General features: G+C 39.5%; 1 protein-coding gene across 7 annotated transcripts in view; it reads left to right on the top strand.

The window, feature by feature from the left end:
• Positions 1 to 12,862, top strand: part of BLTP1 (bridge-like lipid transfer protein family member 1) — a 381,561-nt gene that overhangs the window by 325,466 nt on the left and 43,233 nt on the right. For 6 of the 7 annotated variants that reach the window (XM_075860492.1, XM_075860489.1, XM_075860493.1 and 3 more), the window contains one exon: positions 10,793 to 10,985. In XM_075860492.1, the coding sequence (XP_075716607.1) occupies positions 10,793 to 10,985 (193 nt within the window). The remainder of the gene's footprint in view (positions 1 to 10,792; positions 10,986 to 12,862) is intronic. The other variant, XM_075860491.1, reaches the window with a different exon arrangement.

Below are 12,862 nucleotides of genomic sequence, written 5' to 3'. Positions count from 1 at the left end.
GGCAATAATGCTTTGGTATACAAAGCATACCAAAGCATTATATCTGCGATCTGAAGATCGCATAGTGAAGTGCCCTAGTGGAACTGAAAAAATAATTAATGTGAAATAAAAATTAATAAAAGGTACACATAAAAAAAATAAAACCATTATTTTCCCACAAGCCCTCATATAGCGACATTGACGAAAAAATCAAAAAGTTATGGCTCTTGGAAAGCAACGATGCAAAATAAAATAATTTTAATTCAAAAGTGTTTTTATTGTGCAAAAGTAGTAAAACATAAAAAAAACTATACATATCGCCGTAATCATACCGACCCATAGAATGAAGGTAGCATGATATTATTGCCGCACGGTAAATGGCGTAAATGTAAAATGCATAGATCAATGACTAGATTGCTGGTTTTTTTTTTTATATCTCCCCCCCCCCCCCCCCCCCAAAAAAAAGTTAATAAAAGTTAATAAAAAAAATTCTACATACCCCAAGACAGTGGCATTCAAAAATACAACTCATCCCGCAAAAAACAAGTCCTCATACAGCCATGTCTATGTGAAAATAAAAACGTTATAGCTCTTTGAATGTGTGACGATGGAAAAACTAAAAAAACTGCTTGCTCATTAAAGGGAACCTGTCACCAGCATTTCACCTATTCAACCAATCACTGGAGTAGAAATAGAGTTTGATAAAATTTGATAAAGTTTGATAAAATATAACTTTTACTCATTATTTTTTGAAAGTGTGCAAGCAAATGCACAAAAGACAATCTTTTAAAATAAAGATATACTCCCTAATGCAAGGGGAAAATAACATTCTGTGCGTCTATTAAATGCCAATTTGCGGAGGAGTCATGAAAAGAGTGAATCTTATGCAATGGCAGAGATTCCTAACTTCATCAGTTTCACAATGCTGGGATGTTCGCCTGTCTCGGCGTGTAACGTCCTCCCTAGCATGGGTTGGTGGGAAGAAACCATGGTATTCACAGATGAACGCCAATTTCTAAACCTTCAGATTTTAATGTGGGCACGTTACATAGATGACGTGTTAGTTCTATGGGGGAAACCAGAAAGAGAATTAGCAAATTATGCAGATGCACTCAACAAAAACATCATTGGTTTAAGATTTACATCTGAATCTAACATTGAATGTTTACCTTTCTTGGATTTATACATCTCCAAGAATGACAAAGGAGGTTTGAAAACCACTGTATATATAGAAAACCAACCTCTACCAATCGCCTGTTGAGATGGGAAAGTCATCATCCTGTACCATTGAAAAGGGGTATACCGAAGAGGCAATACCTCAGACTAAGACGCAACTGCTCTAATGAACAAGAATTTAGGGAACAGGCGAGAGATCTCAAAAGCCGATTCCTTGAGAGAGGTTACCTGTTGAAGACTCTAAAACAGGCTTATCAACATGCAAAACAAAAGAAACGGGAAGAATTACATTAAAAACAGAAGAATCTAAACAACCCATACGGTTAATTGGCATTTTCGATAGATCCAACAAAATTATCAAAGGGATATTAAATAAACATTGGGGTTTCCTACAAATGGACCCAGATTTGAGAGAAGCTATAGCCCCTTGGGCACAGGTCACATACAGACGAGGAAGGAGCATTGGAGACAGGGTCACACATAGCCATCTAATGAATTCCCAAAAAGGTTTCTGTTGCGTGGACCATGGCAAAATCAATAAGGGTATGTGCACACGATAACGACCATTACGGCTGAAATGACGGAGCTGTTTTCAGGAGAAAACAGCTCCATCATTTCAGACGTAATTGCTCGTACTCGCATTTTGCGAGGCGTCTTTGACGGCCGTAATTTGGAGCTGTTCTTCATTGGATTCAATGAAAAACGGCTCAAATTACGTCCAAAGAAGTGTCCTGCACTTCTTTGACGAGGCAGTCATTTTACGCGTCGTCTTTTGACAGCGACGCGTAAAATGACAGGTCGTCGGCACAGTACGTCGGCAAACCCTTTCAAATGAATGGGCAGATGTTTGCCGACGTATTGGAGCCGTATTTTCAGGCGTAAATTGAAGCATAATACGCCTCGTTTACGCCTGAAAATAGGTCGTGTGAACCGAGCCTTAGTGTTATAAATGCGGACATTGCAAAGCCTGTATTGCAATACAAAACACGAAAGAATTCACGAGTTCACACACTGGCAAAACGTACAAATTTAGGGACTTTATTAATTGTAGCTCTAAAAACGTAATGTACAAAATTACATGTAGTTGTCCTATATATTATATATGCAAGACCACCAGAGAATGGAGAAAGAGGGTCTTGGAACATTTAGGGGACATCGCGAATGATAGGGATAAACCAGTGGCCAGACATGTACATTTAAAACATGGGGGAGTTGCAAAATGCCTCAAATTTACAGCTATTGAACTTATCTGTCCATCCATCCATCCATCCATCCATGAACAAGGGGAGGAGATATAGATACAGTGGTTCTCCAAAGGGAGTCCAGGTGGATATTTAAAATGGGCTCCTCTGTACCCCACAGATTAAATGAGCAACTAAATTTTTGTTGTTTCATATAAATTCCTTTATGAGAATAAGCCTTCCTAAATAACCCAAGTTCACTAGTTTTCTAAATTCTATGTATGAAAGGACCATAAAAATTTTAATTACTATCTACGAGACCTATATTCAACTTTTGTGTCCAAAACCTTAACCGATGTACAATAAGTTATAAGTCTATATATAATATAAGGGTCATAAATAAAACCATTATCCCTTAGGCCAATTGTTTACCTCCTTTTGCCAAAAAATCTACAATTTAAATATATTATATGTTTGCATATAGAGTTTATAACCATCTATACAATAACATACGATGGGTGGTTATTGCCAAAAATATTCAATGTAACAAAACTAGCTAATAAGACCCATTAACATGAAAAACAAAGAGATAATCATATAATGGGTTATTTTGGTGTAGTCTCTTAACCTCGGAGAAATAGTCTCCATGAAGGGGGCAGAGCTTGACTGCGAGCGAGAACGGCGGCATAGTTCAGAGCTCCTCGCATGACCTGATCAAGCCTGCCTGAAACAGCAGGATAATCCGCTTCAAAATGGGGAAAACTACTAAGGAGAAGAGCAGGGAGCCTTCTGCCACGCCAGAAGTTGGGAAAACTCAGGCGGATTTGGATAAATTCCTCCGCAAACGGCTGGACAAAGTCCTGTCGGGTGCTTCCAAGACGGCGGCTGATGACGACTCGAATGAGGAGAGCATGGGAGACCGCTCTGATGCAGGGGGTGAGTTGGACATTCCCCCTGTTTCTAGGGATTTCATACGGAGCATTCTGTATAAAGCTCTGGGCCCTATTGCTAAAGACCTTGCAGACATAAAAGCGGATTTACGTCACATTGGTGAAAGGGTGGAAACGCTGGAAACTGCACACAATGCTGTGTTTACATTTGGGTCTGCAGTGCATGAATCTCTCCATGTGCAACAAGATCACATTAAGATGGCACTATTGCAAACTGAAGATCGGGAGAATCGGAGTTGCCGCAAAAATGTTAGAATACGGGGATTACCTGAAAATATTGCATATGATGTTTTACCTAAAGTGGCCCTTGAGATCTTTGGATCCCTTTTGGGGACAGAGGCTGCAGCGCTTATCAAGATTGAACGGATTCATAGGGCGTTACGAGCAAAACCGCGCTCCAATGATCCCCCTAGAGACGTTATTTGTGGCTTGTTATGCTTTAATGATGCTGCGGCAATTCTGAAGGCGGCTAGAGCATCTACTGAACTTAAATATGAAGGTTCTACCATTATTTTCTTCCAAGATTTAGCGGCCTCCACTTTGGCTAAACGACGCACCCTAAAACCTTTGTTGGACGTACTAAGAGCTAACAACATCCCGTTTCGGTGGTTATTTCCATTTGGCTTGTCTATAGCGAAGAATAAGAAGCACACTGTCATTAGGAGACCGGAGGACTTGGACTCTGCCTGGGATCTACTGGGTATAAGCCCATTTGTCATCCCATCATGGCTCCCTTTATCTCAGCTATCTGGCTTTCCTGCTCTGCCTGTACCTGAAACGTGATCTGAGGTTTCCCACTATCGTTCACCAAGCAGTAAAAGATCTTCTTACAAGAATCGGGACACGTCTGCCTTGCGTTGAGGTGTCGCTGCATCTTCATGTATAACTGACTGCCTCATATTGCACTTATGGTCATTATATGTTTTGCTACTCTTCTCCTTGAATTGTATGGCACTCCTGCTGCCTATTTTCAGAATGTATTAGTTCATTTTTTGGGCTTGATCTAGGTTGTCACGCTCTGGGTCAACCTCATTTTTCTACTACAGATCTCCCCACTTCTTCATATCTTGAAGGAGTTACGTTTCTATATTATTTGCTTGTTTATGTTATTTTGTGTTGAATCCGTGGGCTCCATGTTTGGGGGACTACGGAAAGTAACATGAATTTTGATTTGTTAATTTTTATATCCCTCTGTCTCACTTTCCTACGAGATGTCACTGCTAGTATTAATAATGGCTGTATTTCTATATATGGAGCCTTGTGACAATTTTCTACCATGGCTACACTTAAGATAGTTTTGCATAATGTGCAGGGTTTGAATGTGTCGCAGAAGCGTAGTAAAGTGCTTTGTTTGTTAAAAAAGAACGCAGCGAGTATAGCCCTTTTTCAGGAGACACATTTTAAACATGATAAAATACCCCCACTCCCCATTGGTGAATTTGCCTTATGGTTCCACAGTACTTATCATGCAGCAGCTAGAGGGGTGAGCATTGCCTTTAATAAGCGAGTATCTTTTACACTTATGACAGAAATGAAGTATGATGACGGCAGGTACTTATTTGTGAAGGGGAGAATAGGTGGATACGTTTACACTGTAACCTAATTTGAATCAAACTTCCTGGATCGTACAGACTCTGCTCTTGCTATGGGATTTTGCTGAAGGGGTTTTAGTGGTTGGTGGAGATTTTAATCTTCCTTTGAACCCTATGCTAGATACAATTGGTTCTCAACATGCGTCTTTTCGTAAATTGTCTAAACGGAATAAGATCTTGCACTCTCTAAATTTAGTGGACATGTGGAGACTATTTCACCCCACGGATAAAGATTATACATATTTTTCTCCCACACATGAAACGTACCATAGACTGGATTATATTTTCTTTCAAAGAGATGTACTCCTTGGGTGCAATTTGTGGATATTGTAAATATTGTGCTCTCACACCATGCTCCTGTATCTTTAACTATGAGATTGGTAGATATTCGAAAGAGAGATTGGAGCTGGAGGCTTAACAATACCCTTATTGCTGATACTTCTAACGTGCATATTGTTGAGAATCATTTGTGTCAGTATTTTCTTCACAATGCTTCTGACTCTATATCAGCGCCTATTCTGTGGGAGGCACATAAGTCAGTTATTATTGGAGAACTAATTTCCTTAGGTTCCTATGTGAAAAAACAGAGGACCAAAACTCTAGATTCTTTGTCTGCCCAGATTTCTCTCCTAGAGGGGACACATAAGAAGACTAAGGCTGCTTCTTTGAAGGAATTGTCTGATCTCCGGGATAAAGTTAAAGATGTTCTAAATGTTCATTCGGCTAAAATGCTTAAAATTTTGAAGTTTAAACAATATGCACATGGTGATAGAGGTAATAAGATGATGTCCGCCCTGATACGTAAACACCGTGGACATACCTTTATCTCTGAGATAAAGACTTCTGGAGGGAGCTTGGTTACAGATACTAACCACATAGCAGATGCCTTTCAGGCATTTTATCAGGATCTTTATAATATTAAAGATCAAGCCACCAATGGTTTGAGTAATACTCCAGACACAGAGCATATGACCTCATTTCTAAACTCTATCGACCTACCAACATTAGTTGGCGAGGGCATAGAGATGCTGCTGCGCCCATTCTCGGAGTCCGAAATGGAAATGGAGAAAGTGCTCTCTACTATCCCTTCGGGGAAAAGCCCTGGTCCCGATGGTTTCCCAATTGGATATTATAAATCTTTTAAATCTATACTATTCCCACACTTCACTGCCATGTGTAACTCCTTATTTACCAACTGCTTACTTCCTAAACAGTCCCTTGAAGTGCATATATCGATTTTGCCCAAAGAGGGGAAAGATTCCACTCTATGTGGTAGTTATAGGCCGATATCCCTGCTTAACACTGACATTAAGTGGTGGGGCAAGGCACTTGCTTCTAGACTCAGACATATACTGCCTGGGTTGATTGGGGGTGACTAAACAGGCTTTTTAAGAACAGACAGGGTAAAGATAACACATGCCAGGTCATTAGACTTATTGAATTTGCCAAGTCTAAGAACATTCTATTGGTTCTTCTCGGTACAGATGCCAAGAAGGCATTTGACAGGGTCAGTTGGCCATTTCTTGAAGCCACATTACGGAAATTTGGGTTTCCTCAGACGTTTATTGGGGCCATTTTCTCCCTCACGAAGTCTCCCAGTGCTAAGATTAAGGTAAACGGAACGCTCTCAAATTACTTTTAATATATATATAATGGTACTAGGCAGGGCTGCCCCCTCTCCCCTTCTTTATTTGTACTAGTTATAGAGGCTCTTCTACAAAAGATTCGGCAAGATCCCATGATAGAAGGATTGACGGTGGGTTCATATACCCATAAAATAGCTGCATTTGCGGATGATCTTTTGGTCTTGACCACCAATCCAGCTGTTTCAATTCCTCATCTAATAAGTTTATTTGAAATGTTTGGCACGGTATCCATTTTTAAAGTTAACTTTGGGAAGTCGGAGGCTCTAAATGTGTCTGCGCCTGCTGCACTTATAGAACTCATTAAGATTCGCTCTCCCTTTCAATGGCCATCTACTTCCATAAAATATTTAGTCATTCACCTTACCAAAGATCCCTCTAAACTATATCAATGCAACTATCTACCTTTATTGACCCCACAGTACAAAAACTTCTCCATAGTTTTAAAGTCCCATTTCTTTCATGCATGGGTTGTAAGAACCTGCTTAAGACTTTTATAGTACCTACATTTTTGTATCTGCTGCAAACATTACCCATCTGGTTAACCAGATCCTTCTTCGATAAAACTAGAAAACTGTTCTCCAAGTTCCTGTGGAATAACAGCAGACCCAGACTCAAATATAAATATCTTATTCAGAAGCCTAAATTGGGGGGTATTGGGGTCCCGGATGTGCTTACATATTATGTAAGCTAACCAACTAAATAGATGGATCTCATTAATAGATTTACCCATACTTTATATAATGAACTAGAGAAGGACCTTAGTCCATTGTCAGATAAATAATTTTTATGGAATATAAGACATTTTTCACCACTGACGTCTTGCTCCAGTGTATTGTTGAAAGGTATTTTTAGAGTTGGGCAGGAGATTCATCATCCCCTTCCCCTTATGTCTAAGAATTATCCGTTATTGCCCTTAAGTCTTTTGCCTTATCTTGTTCATCCTAAGCGTCCTCCACAATCAAGTTTTTGGGATAGAGTAGGTGGTGTCACTCTCTCTTCTTTTTTTGATGCGGAAGATCAGGTATCTACAAATCTATTACTTAGAAAGACGGGTCTTATGTTGAGGGTTTTTTGTTTTTTACAAATAAACGACTTTCAGAATATTTGTACTAAATATGTTGACACATATACCTCTTTGTATTCTTTAACACAATTTGAGACTCGCCTGCAGTGCTCTGCCCCCCAAAAGAAGGCACTGGCTACCTCATATGAGTTCCTGTTGCAATTAGAGACTGAAGGTCATGTTATAAATTTGAAGGAGTGGGAAAAGAATCTCCAGGTTTTTTTTAGTGAAAATGATGTAAAGATCATGTTGAATCATTCACATGGGTTCTCCCAATGTATTAAAATTAGAGAGAACTCATATAAACTTTTTTCCCGTTGGTATAGAATCCCTGAATGGTTGCATATGGTCAACCCTGATATCCCTGCAACCTGTTGGAGATGTCAATCGGACACGGGATCTTTACTACATATTTGGTGGGAATGTTCTTTGATCCGCACATACTGGATGGCAGTGATTGACAAGATAAACGCTATTTGTTCTTCTTCTGTTCCAGTTTCGCCATCTGCGATTATCTTATGTTTACCTGCAGATTCTTATGTACCTAAACATAATGACCGTTCAACTTTTTTGATTGCCGCAGCAAAACTTCTCATCCCATTGTGTTGGAAGATCACTTCTCTCACAATTGAACAGTGGGAACTCAAGGTTCAGGAAATCTTTAGAATGGAGGATCTTGTTCATTTGGAACGTTGTACTAGGGCTAAGTTCCTCCGTATATGGTGTCCCTGGCAGGTTTACTTTGATAATACTAGATACTCTTCTTGATAATGTTTGTTTATTTTGGTCCTCTTTGTACAAAAATTTTATGTCAAGTAAGGGGGTGACTGTATATCAAGTATCATTCCAAACTCTATCTCGTGTTGTGTATACTGAAACATTAGATATACATCTATTGCTACCAATATATTCTTTTAGCCTCCAGAGATGAGGACTTGAGACATGTACTTCCCTTCCCTACCTTTCCTAATCCCCTGTTTCACCCCCCCCCCCTTTTACATATTCCTCTCTTTCCCTTGTGTGCATAACTTTAATGTTCTATTTGTATAAGCTTAATATTGAATTATTATGATGCTGTTTATGTACAAAACAAGTTATGTTGGTATGACTTAATACTATATGTGATTTTGTATTTTATTTTATTCCTGCTTTTGTACCTCATGACTATTAAGTTTGAAAACAAATAGTCTGCATGAATTACTTGCAGGCATTGAGCAAACACCGGGGGAGACACACCCTCCCAGACTTGAACATCAATGGAGTTTTTACCTCGTGTTGGCATGCGTCGCTTTGATGCGGTTGGCGGCTCAGCTGCATATGCAGCGGATTGCCAGCTGTGACAGGAGACACGTACCCATTGGTTTTCGGACTTGGTGGGAGGAGCCATGCGCTGTAGACGTAGATACCGGCACCTCCCCTCTGGGAGGGTCTCTGCGCTCGACACCATATCAGCTCCTACCGTCTAACACACCTCCAGATACGTCACTGGGGTTGTGTCTCGTTAGGGAGGAATTTCTTCGTTAAATAGATGTTTCATAACACACGCTAGGGAGGACGTTACACGCCAAGACAGGCACACATCCCAGCATCGTGGAACTGATGCAGTTAGGAATCTCTGCCATTTCATAAGATTCACTCTTTTCATGACTCCAACGCAAACGAAGCCTCATATTGAAGAGGCTAAATGGCCTGATCTCCCCTGAAGAATTTTGGCCACAAGGAAATGCGTCGGGAGAAGGCATACCACTGGTTGCCTGGATATATAAAAAGGAATAACAAGGTTTCCCAGTCCCCAGCTATAGGAGCGGCATGGACTCTGTTACACCACAAAACGGGTAGGGGGGTTGATCACCCCAAATACAGCAATACCCACTCTTCTGAAAAACCTTTTCCTTCTATATTAAAATGACTTGGAGCTTTACATGTATTCTGTAAAAACATGGTTATAACCTGCGCAAATTGGCATTTAATAACCGCACAGAATGTTATTTGCAATATGGAGTATATCTTTATTTTAAAAGAATGTCTTTTGTGCATTTGCTTGCACACGTTTAAAAAATAATGAGTAAAAGTTATATTTTATCAAACTCTATTTCTACTCCAGTGATTTGTCTATAATTCTAAATAGAGTATCAATATTCAAAAATAACCTTTGGTGGAAGGTTCCAAAAACACCACTGACATCTAATTCACCTATTAAATCAGCAATACCTGGTGTTAGTGGGTGAAAATCATTTCTATATAACCTATAATTGTCTTCTTAGTCGGCTCTGTAGCTTTAGTATTCAGGTTTTTAGTGTTCCCACACCGTATGCTAATGAGCATAACGAGTCAGATCTTCATTTGAAAAGAGTCAAATCAGCATTTGAAAAGAGTCATATCTTCATTCCTCAAGTCTTCCCGAGTTTTTCCCGCCTCCTTACTTATGATTGACAGGTCCTCGCCTTTCCCCAGCACACAAAATCCTGCGCTTGTGCATTGATGTCCTCTTCTGGTGTGTGCGCACAAGTGACACCTGATTATTACGATAAAAGGCGCAAAATGTTTGCAGACCGTTATTTACTGTCGGAGGAGGAGTTTAGGAGAGGGGATAACGGCAATGAACTTTTGATAGCAGCGGCCAGTGAGGGATAAGTAAAACTCAATAGGTGAAATGCTGGTGACAGGTTCCCTTTAAGGCCCAGAATGCAAGCAGGGGAAGGGGTTAACTCAACTCTGCTGTGGTTGACTTCCTACCCTTGTTGCATTACTTGGCACAGTTACTGGTTAGATGACTGGTTCAGCTTTATCCCCCTGCTTGAGAAAGGCTCTAGAGGAAAGAGCTGAAACGTCGCACAGGGAAATAAAGTACCTATCTTTTTTCACTTGAATCATTGGAGTGCTGCCTAATTTTTGACTACTATATATTTTGGACATTGGTCGGTTCCCTGGGGCTTGCACCCACTACTGCCTGTGCTACTGGACTTTTGTATCATATATATATATATATATATATATATATATATATATATATATATATATATATATATGCATTCACAGAAAAATAAAGGTTATTGTTTTATTGTTCTGTACCATACAATCCCAATTGAGTTGTTTAGTGTTCAGCGTTCTGAGCTTTAATATTTAATGATATTTTGCCTTGCCTGCAGAAATTCTGAAATGTGCTCAATACTATAACATTATGTAATAATGTGTTTCTCTTTAGCTACACTATAACTCAAAAACACTAAAGACTGAATCGCCAAATGCCTCAAGAGGATCATCTTTGCCAAGAACCCTTTCTAAAGAATCAAAGCTGTATGGTATGAAAGATGATACTGCAACATCTCCTTTACCTAGTACTGTCCACAGCAAGACTAACACCCTATTACCACCCCCTCCCCCACCTATCCCCTCAGGTACTTTGTCTATTGTGTGTGTAACAACTTTCATTGTACCTTATTTCATCATTCATGATTTATAAACGTCAAAGATCAAATCATAATTTGTTGTTTATGTAGAGTTGTAACATTCTCTGTAGGCTTTACTTGGCACAACTAACTTTTCATGTACTGTATTCGTTTTATTACCAAAAACTAAATTTGTTAAAGCATAATTTAACAGAACCATCTGCTACTGGTAGGCAGAGTTCTTCAGATAATTGTCAGCCTTACACAGGAAAACTACACTGACATATTTCGAAGCTTCAGCTTCCATCAGCTAAAAAAGCCACATATTCTTCTTTGCTAAGTCGGCCTAAACTTCTTTAAAACGTGGATGACGGGCTGTTTTCATTCACCGACTGAGCACAATTTCTGATACCAAAGATTATAAAATGAGCCAGTACAGAAAAGGTATTCCAAACCTAAAGGGTTCCTATCTTTTCTAGCTAGAAAAGGCTCCTTAGTATAGATACGTAAAAAAAAAAGTGAAAACCATCTGTATAATCTTGTAAAGATTTGATTCCTTTGATGTTACTGTCTCAAATCCTGAGATTGCCCTACTGCACTTTTCTTCTGATTGCTGTTGGGTTCACATCTACTTTGATCCATCTTTTTTTAATTAATTTCACTTAAAGAAGCACTCCAGCAATTTTTTATTTTGCTTATACAATGCAGCATAGACCATTATTAAAGAAAAATGTAGAGGCTCTTGTGTATGCATGGTGTATACCTGTTTTAGTTCGTGTCATTTATTAGTTGTCTGCCATCTTGGTTCCTTCTTCCTCTCTGATAAGGATCCCCTAAGGCAGACTACATTTCCCATGATGCTTCTGGCTTTGCAGAGGGGGCTCTGAGTCCTATCTAAGTGCAGCAAATCAGTAACATAGAAATTCTGTCCCCTAACTGCAGAGTCTCAGCATTCGGTTTGTTATAGATTTCTCCCTTTTCATTTTTTCACAGGAGGTAGGGTAGAACAGCATCTCATAGACATACACTGGACTCTCTGCACACAGCACACACAGATCGTATAGACCGTTAGTGAGAGTGAAGGGTGTTTTATAACTCTGCAGCTTATTATATGGACTCCCCTATTATATCACTGCACTTCTGCTCCCTTAAATAGGACAGAAATTATCTCTGAAGCAGCACTATATGCAAAAGGAACATACAGGGAAACCAGGAGGGTGGAGCTTGGTGGGGAGGGGAGGGGTCTCAGAGCTGCCGGGAGGGATTTAGTTGGGGATGATGTAATCTTGTAGTTCACAGGAAGTCATCTAAATAGAGGAAAGCGACCTCCTTTCTACACATGAGAGCATGGTCTATTTTGGTGGTCAGACTGAGATCACATGACACAGCTGCCCATAATGAAAGGGTTTAAAATGTATAGATGCGATTGAGCTGGGAAGTAACAAATGACACTGCTAGAATATTGCTGGCGGGTTTGCTTGATATATGCAAAAAAAAATTCCTGGACTGCTTCTTTAATGCAGCATTTAACACACGTGCCAATGTTCAAGACAGTCAAGATGTAGATATTTATGTGAATATTGGTTTAAATTCACATAACCTACAGTACAGTACCTTTTAGAAATTTCTTCCGATAGCTCTCCAGTAAGTAACCTACCATACAGTAATTATGAGTAACCAAATTTTTGAACTTGGTAAAGTTGTACTAGCAGCATAATAAAATATATTTTACCATTAAATTGTAATGAACTATGTTTCATTATAGCTTCTAATGGTCCTATTATACGGCCCCTGAAAACAAGCGCCGATCAACAAGGAGCAATGATTGCTTATGTATAGGGACAAGCGCTCATTCCTCCTATCGTTCGTCCCCATACATTTTCATC

Source organism: Rhinoderma darwinii, chromosome 1, assembly GCF_050947455.1.
Source record: "Rhinoderma darwinii isolate aRhiDar2 chromosome 1, aRhiDar2.hap1, whole genome shotgun sequence".
Lineage (NCBI taxonomy): Eukaryota > Metazoa > Chordata > Amphibia > Anura > Rhinodermatidae > Rhinoderma > Rhinoderma darwinii.
Note: the sequence above shows the minus strand (reverse complement) of the source record. Positions and strands in the feature narration are given on the sequence as shown.